General features: G+C 41.2%; 1 protein-coding gene across 1 annotated transcript; it reads right to left on the reverse strand.

Moving 5' to 3' along the window:
• Positions 1-359: 359 nt before the first annotated feature.
• LOC118487438 (secreted RxLR effector protein 161-like) lies at positions 360-1,112 on the reverse strand. Its single transcript, XM_035984285.1, has one exon. The coding sequence runs from the start codon at positions 1,110-1,112 to the stop codon at positions 360-362; it is 753 nt and encodes a 250-aa protein (XP_035840178.1).
• Positions 1,113-8,477: the final 7,365 nt, after the last annotated feature.

An 8,477-nucleotide genomic window follows, 5' to 3' on the forward strand; every position in this document is an offset into this window, starting at 1 on the left:
GTATAAAGACCCGAAACTTCAGATGTTGGCTATCTATCAACGCAGGATTTAAGACCATGAAATCATACACCGTTGGTCTGTTACCCACGAGATGTCCAGTCCATTATGTTTGTATCACTTTGCTTCTTTTGCTTTTCGAGCGGCAGACCTATCAACACATCGTAGTGGAGCCGAACCTGTTTAACATTGAAACCTTACGTGTGTTAATCAAGTTCTTTAATCACGAAAATTCATTTCATTTCCCAGCACTTTTTCTCCCCCTAAATTTGTGCAAAAGTAGAATACTTTATGCCCAAATTTACCATACGGAAACACATAAAAACCCTTTATTAAAGATTACAAGGGTTTTTTTTTTTTGCTCAGTCGGTGAAGCGAATCATTTTCAAGAGATCTACAAGCACATTGAACCTAGAGATGCTGACAGGTTTAGTAAACAGATCCGCTGTGTTAGCATCAGTGTGGATCTGCTCAAGTTTAACAAGACCCCTGTCAAAACAATCTCTTAAGAAGTGAATTTTAATGTCAATGTGCTTGGTTTTGGAGTGAAAAACAGGGTTTTTAGTGATCTGGATGGCAGCATCATTGTCACAATAAATAGTAGTATTAAGATAAGTCAAACCGTAATCTTCCAATTGATGCTGCATCCACAGAACCTGGGAGCAGCATGCAGATGCTGCAACGTATTCGGCTTCCGCTGTGGAAAGAGATACTGTCTGCTGCTTCTTGCATTGCCAAGATATGAGTCGTTCTCCCAAGAACTGACATCCAGCTGATGTGGACTTCCTATCCCTGTCAGCTCCTCCAAAATTGCTATCTGAAAAGGCAAACAAATCAAAGTTCGAATCTCTGGGATACCAGAGTCCAAGTTTAGGTGCTCCCTTCAAATATCTGAAAATTCTTTTGACAGTAGTTAAGTGAACGAGTTTGGGGTTAGCCTGATAACGAGCACACTGACACACGGCGTATAGAATATCCGGTCGACTGGCAGTCAGATACATTAGTGACCCGATCATTGAGCGGTACAGTGTCTGGTTGACAGGACTTCCCTCTGGATCTTCAGTTAGCAATGGCCTTTCTGCAATTGGGGAGTCGCTCGGCTTTGAGTCTGTCATGCGGAACTTGGCAAGGACGTCAGTTACGTATTTACTTTGATGAATTAGTATTCCTTGACTGTTTTGACGGACTTACAGACCCAGAAACATCGTCATCTATCCTAAGGAACTCATTTCAAATTTTTTCTTCATGACTTCTTCAAATTCCTTGCAAAGATCATCATTGGTCGACCCGAAGATGATGTCGTCAACGTATATTTGCACAAGGATGAGATCCTTGTCAACACGCTTGATGAATAATGTCTGATCGATCATTCCCCGGGTGTATCCATGAGCCAGCAAATGTTTTGTTAGAGTTGCGTACCATGCACGAGGTGCTTGATGCAAACCATACAAGGCCTTGTCTAACTTGTAGGCATACCCTTCCTTTTCTTTATCGACGAAACCTGGCGGTTGAGCGACATAGATTTCTTCCTTGACCTTTCCATAGAGAAATGCCGTTTTAACATCCATTTGATAGACAGTAAATCCCATAAAAGATGCGTATGCCAAGAAGATACGAATGGCTTCTAGACGAGCAATTGGGGCATACACTTCATCATAATCCAGGCCTTCAACTTGACTAAATCCTTGGACAACTAGTCTGGCGTTATTTCTCATAATTACACCTGAATCATCTTGCTTGTTACGAAATACCCATCGTGTGCCAAGAGCCCTTTTTCCTTGGGGCAACTTCTCCAGTTTCCACACACCAAGCCTTTCAAACTGATTGAGCTCTTCATGCATTGCATCGACCCATCCAGGTTCCTGCAAGGCAATATTAATATTTTTAGGCTCAATCTGTGATATGAAACACGAATACAAGCATGTGTTGATGTCTCCAGATTTGCTGCGAGTTTGAACACCAGCTGATACTGGGCCGATAACATTAGTGATTGGGTGACTTCTCTGAACACGTTGCGGAATTGCTGTAGCAGGAGCTTGCAGATTGGTTTGCAAATTTAAAAAGCTTCTGGAAGCTATTCCAGACGGCTCCCCCTCACTTGGTGCCGTGGGACGGATCACCTGTGTTTCCACAGTGCAGTCGGACGGAATTGAGTCTTGAAACAGAGGAGCTTCCTGAATATTTGATGGACCGGCAGAGCCTTCCGTGTTGTTGATTTCACCGTTTGAATTTTCCGTTGAGGGTGCAGGATGTGAAGCCTGAGTGGATGATGAACTGCGTGCATTTTCCTTATCAAATCCCGATGGACTCACAGTAAGATTTCTGATTAGATTATGCAATGGCACATTCTCATCTTCATCCTCAACAGGAGTAGGCATTTCTTCTGTGAGATTTTCTGCAACAACAATTTCGTTAGACAAAATAGGAAACGATTTAAACAGGGAGGAATAGTCATATAGCCAGTCAGGGCCAATGCGAGCATCTTTTGGATTTTCTTCAAGCCAGTCCACATGATATGCTTCCACAACTTGCTTTTTAATCTTGTTGTACACACGATAGGAAGTATTCTTGGCATAACCAATGAAGTAGCATGGATCTCCTCGAGCTTCAAACTTTCCTTTAGAGTCCATGAGAAGAAGAACGCATGGGCACCCGAAAGTGCGAAAATGTTGCACTTAGGGTTTTTGACCTTCAACTATTTCATATGGAGTTTTCATGTGACGCTTGTTTATCAAGGCATGATTTTGAACATAGCAAGCCGTATTCACTGCTTCAGCCCAGAATATAAGTGGAAGTCCTGAGTCTATCAACATTGTTCGAGCAACTTCGATGAGAGTACGGTTGCGTCTTTCTGCAACCCCATTTTGTTGAGGCGATCTTGCTATGCTGAATTGACGGTCAATTCCCTTGAGGGCACAGAACTCGTTTGGCTCAGCATTCTTGAATTCTGTTCCATTGTCACAGGGAATAATCTTCACACGTTCATTTGATTGATTCTCCATGAGTATTACAAATTTCTTTATTAAACCAGTTGTTTCACTTTTCTGCTCCAAGAAGAATACCCAGGTGAAACGAGAAAAATCATCTGTGATAACCAAACAGTAAGCCTTTCCTCCGATGCTGAGAACATTGACTGGACCAAATAAGTCCATATGCAAAAGTTCCAACACCTTTGAAGTCGTGTGAACAAGTTTGGACTTGTGAGGTCTGCGATGCTGCTTCCCTTGAGCACATGCTTCACATTTCTCTATTTGCATGAAATCCTTGATTGGCAAGTTCCTGACAAGACCTCCTTTTGCTAATCGATTCAAATTTTTTGTGTTCAGGTGACCCAATCGACGGTGCCATAGCATAGCATCATGTTCAACAATTTCTGAAAACAAACACGTGACTTGATCGGTAGGTGCTTTGTTCATATCGATAACATATGCATTTCCTCTTCGTTCAGCTTCTATCAGGAACCAGTCCTCAGGTATAAGAATTCCAGGTTTCAGGATGACACACCCACTCTTAGTGAACAGAACTTCCATTCCTTTGTCACACATCTGCGATACACTCAACAGACTATGCTTAAGCTCAGGGACATAGTTAACATCTGAAAAAGTGAGGATGCCATTCTTGACAGTGCCTTTCATGGTGATTCTTCCTGATTCTCCTCCTGCGAAATTGACACATCCACCGTCGAAAATTTTGATGTCATTTAACTGGGATATGTCTCCCGTCATGTGTCTAGAACAACCACTATCAATAAACCAAAGTCTAAAGATAGCCCTCCATAGTCGTTCCTGCACATAAAACGAAATCAGTTAGAGACTGGAACCCAGGCCATAGAGGACCTGAGTTTACCATCGCTATCTGTGTAGGTGACTTCGCGAAAGATCATACAGTTTTTATCGTTGTTAGTGACATTTGGTGGTGCTGTAGAGGTTGGCGGTTGTGAACACGGAGACTGGGATCTATCGAGACTTTTTGGTTTCCAGTTTTTAGCTTCAGATACATTTCTGTTTGATGCAAATGATTTTGCCTTGTCTTGAAACCTGTTTGTGTTTAAAAACTTTTGTTTTTCTTGTTTAGCAAGATTCCAGTCTCTGTCAGAAGGCCTTGCTATGGGATGTTTGATAAAACTAGAATGCATGGCCTTCTGATTGTACGTGTTCCTAGAGTAGTATGGACGATGAACACAGTTTCTTGCGATGTGTCCCGGAATTCCGCAGTTAAAACATGTCTGTCTTTTTGAGAAAAAGACATCTAGTTCGGCTTGCGTTATTCTCGAGAGCTGATCACTTCTTTTCAGTTTATTTGTCACTGAGTGCTTTGGAGTACACTTTTTCTTGGAAGAACCCGCTTTACAGCTATCAGCACAAGAGTTAGTATCCTCAACTATACCCTTGAGCTTGGGCTCAGTTTGCTTGAGATTTGAGTTTTCCCTTTTAACATCCTTTTTCTTTGGCCTTCTGTTTCTACGTGACCACTTTCTTTTGGAGGGAACCGATTCAATTGATTTTGTTTTGTTAAGGTCACCTTTTGGATCATCAGTTGAACTGTCTGTGGAAGTGACATTCACAGATTCCCTTTCCTCAGAGACCATGTTTTCAGGAGCATCCACAGAGAAAGTTTCCATAATAATTTCTTCCACAGCTTCATCATTAGATTCAATTGTGGAATCGATTTCCATGGAATCCTTCTCCATAGATTTCATGTTTCCATAGGTTTCTGCAGAATTGGACTCCATAGATGTCTCTTCTTCAGTCTGATCAACCTCTGAGATCTCGACATTAGATGATTCTGGCAATTCAGATGATGAGTAGTCTGTGTCGAAGACAACTTGACTTTCTTCTCCAGCAATGCTGCAAGAATCTGATTGATTGTCACAATCGGAGACATTTGAAGATTTAAGTTCATTATCTGGAATTCCTGAATCCTCTGATTGGTTGCCAAGATCATCAGATGATCCCTGTTCAACAGTAAATCTTTCATTATCACAATTAGTTACTTTAAGATCATCATCGTTGCAGGGAGCATCTGATGTGTCGTTTACTGTCTCGGACGTACAGGTGTAGTATTCTGAATTGTCAGAATGGTTTTCTGAGTTATTTGAAACAGAAGTTTCGAGTTCCTCAGACGACACGTCAGACTCTCCTGCCACATCACACTTAACATTCATAACATTTTCAGCATTTTCAACAAAGTCATTCTTATCACATGCATAATCTAAAATAATAGCACCAAATTCATCAGTCTTAGTGGGAACACTCCAAGTCTCAGCAAACCAAGAAAAAACAGTGTTCCAAGCATAAATGCCATTTTTATCAGAAACAACATTATTAGCAGCACTTTGATGTGATTCATCATCCTCCTTAGACTCTTCTTCAGTTCTTACTGACTCTGCACATAAACTAGAAAAGTTAGTATTTTTAACAGAATCAGAATTCGATGAACTTTCCTTCATTTCCTCTGCGAGTTTGTTAATCGATTCCGTTTTGATTTTAGTTTTGGTTTCTGCATTTATTACGGTATCATTTTTCTGATCAGACTCATTATCTGTTGGTTTGTTTTGAACAGTTTCATTTTTCACAAAACTCATTGGTTTCTTGAAATCAGTATATTGACTACTTTTAGACTTGGATGGATCATAATCAACATAATCACTAGGTTTCCCGTACATCATAGTATCATAATTTTCCATTTCTTGCTCAGTGACTAGCAGTCTGGAATAATTATGATTGTATGGTGGCGAAACCTTTTTATACCCCAGACCCTTTCCCTTGTTTTCTTGATACACAAGTTGTACATTGCATAGATTCTGGACAGTGGCACTGGAAGTATCAACTTCTTGATATTTAACTCGTTCTGTTTGTACTTTCCAGTGAGAAGCTCTAGCTCACCCTTCACAGAGTCACATTCAAGAGTTTTGACTGTGAGTCTATGTTTATAGTCATGAACCCAACATTGTTGTTGGTTCACGTCTCTGTGAAGTTGAGCTATGTCCTTTTTCAGTGCTTCAATCTTCTCATAGAGAATTTTGTTATTCTCTCGAAGACTGATGTATTTTCCCATTACAGTATTATAATCGGTAATTAGTGCCGAATTTTGAGATCTTAGCAAAGCAACTTTTTTCCTACAGTGTTCAGTACATAAAAGGGAGTTTACCGTCTCAGGGAGCGACTTCGGTTCCTCGGTCATGGCCATCAAGCATTGATGAACTTTTTCCACAGCAGCGGATTCAGACAGCTTCATTGATTCCACTTGTGCAACAGCATCAGCCCAGTTGAAACCATTTTGCTCTTGAGCGATCAAAGCCTTTCCAGCTCCAGAGTTACTCTGTCCGCTTGAGGTAACAGTTTCTGCTGGAGTAACGGGAACCATAGACCTCTCTTTGTTCCTTGCTGCAGCAGCCTGAGTAGCTTCATACCCTGTCATAACTTTCTTGCAATCCGTAGCAAAATGCCCTGGGTCATAGCATCTGTAGCACCTCAGCTTGTTCTTCAGAAAATTTGGACTGGCATGCATGGGACGACGCCCGTATCTTTTTGCAAACTTATCAGCTTTAAAGGCTGACATCGCCATGTTCCAAGCTACATCCAGCTCATCTAAGTCCTCTTCCACAACTTGATTTACTTCTGGTGTGAGCTCAGTTGAAGGTATAAGTTCTCATGCCAAGAAGGCGTTGAAACTGTTGATCATGGACGCTGCAAGAGCAAGTTTTTCTTCATTCTATTTGGTCAAGAAAGCCATGTGATTAACTGAAGGGGTATTATGAGGAGCAGACTGAGTGTTTGGACTGAAAGCAGCATTTGCATGTTGTGGCTGAGGCTGGGATTGAGATTGTGGGGGAGCGATGTTAGTGGTATTGACAGTAGGTGCCTGAGAGGAAGAGGCAGCCATTCCATACACGTAATTTGGCTTTGGGGCAGCGATGGGACTGAAAACAATGTTTGGGTTGTGATTCACTATTCCATGAACATGACTGAAGACCAGATTTGGATGAGCCTGACTCATTAGTGCTGCATTGTTTGGATTAGCTACTCCTGCAGCCGTCAGAGAGTTCTTGTGATTGATTTCTCTTTGTTTATTATCGATCTCGCAAGACTTAATAGTCGCAATCAACTCAGTCAGTGTCATTTCATTCAGATCTTTAGTATGCTTTATCATTGAAACTTCAGCATCCCATCCCTTAGGCAGAGAGTTAAGCAATTGACGATTCATTGCACTGTTTGAGACATCGATTCCAGCGCTCACCATTTGAGACACAAGCTTAACGAATCTTCTGATTTGATTTTCAACCGTTTCTCCGTAGATATGATTGAAGGAGCTGAATTGCTGGTTCATCATGTTAACACGACTGGCTTTCATATCGGCATTTCCTTCAAACAGATGTACCAGTGTGTCCCAGATTTCTTTGGCACTTTTGCAGTTTCTGACTCCGATTGAGATATCTGGTCCGAGAGCCATTGACAGAGTACCATAAGTAGCTTCATCTTCTACAACAATCTTTCTGTCATCATCAGTAAAAACGTTTTCGGGCTTCGGAATTTGAGTTTGAGGATCATCCTCAGTTGCATACATTATCATACGTGGCCCATTTTTGATACTTCTCCAAACGTGAGGCTCTTTTGCCTTGCAGTATTGTTCAAAGAGAAATTTCCATTTGTAGTAGTCATCCCAGTACAAGAAACGTGGAACTTTAGTGGATGTGCCGATAACTTGGTCAAGTTCTTGATGAAATGCCAAAGACTGAGTCTGGATTGCAGCCAGCGTAGCGTTAGCGAGATCGGCTGCAGTAACAACACCGTTCATGACACCGGTTTGGTTCAACATGATTTGAAATTGAGTTCGAATGAGGTTCGAAATCTGATGTTTGAAATGAAATCTGTGATGAAGACTGTTAATCCGAAAAGGTCTGAAATGGCCTTGAATCCGAAATGGTGATGGCTTTTAATCCGAAATGGTGATGACAGTAATCCGAAATGGTCTTGTTGGGATTGAACCCTATCAGAGGAATAGATAATGTAAAGCCAAAACCTGATCACAACAGTGGATTCACAATAAGCAGTTGTTTACACTAAACTCTCCCCTTGACAGTGGTAATCTAACAGCTGATGGACCTTAAGTGTTGCTCAACTACAACAACTGATGAACCAAACACTGATGATATTCTTAAAGACTGCTGAATACAAACACTGAGCTCTATCTACTGCTGTCTCATAAGTACTGCTGAAGATTCAAGCACTGCTCATTCAAAGACTGATCACCTTTTGAAGAAATCACTGATGTTCAAGTAATCAGTGCTTAGGTTACAACAGTGGAACGTGAACAGTGTTAGACTTGTTTTGTATTGTATTATCAATCAGTTGTTTAGACAACAGTAGTTTGTATAGGTCAGTGTTTATAGTTTGTTAGGTCGTTAGATGTCACTATCATGGTGACGTCAGCTGAGGTACATCAGTAGTTTGGTTTGCCTATAAATGGAGCGGTACTCT

This window comes from Helianthus annuus, chromosome 15 (assembly GCF_002127325.2).
Source record: "Helianthus annuus cultivar XRQ/B chromosome 15, HanXRQr2.0-SUNRISE, whole genome shotgun sequence".
In the NCBI taxonomy this organism is placed as follows: Eukaryota; Viridiplantae; Streptophyta; class Magnoliopsida; order Asterales; family Asteraceae; genus Helianthus; species Helianthus annuus.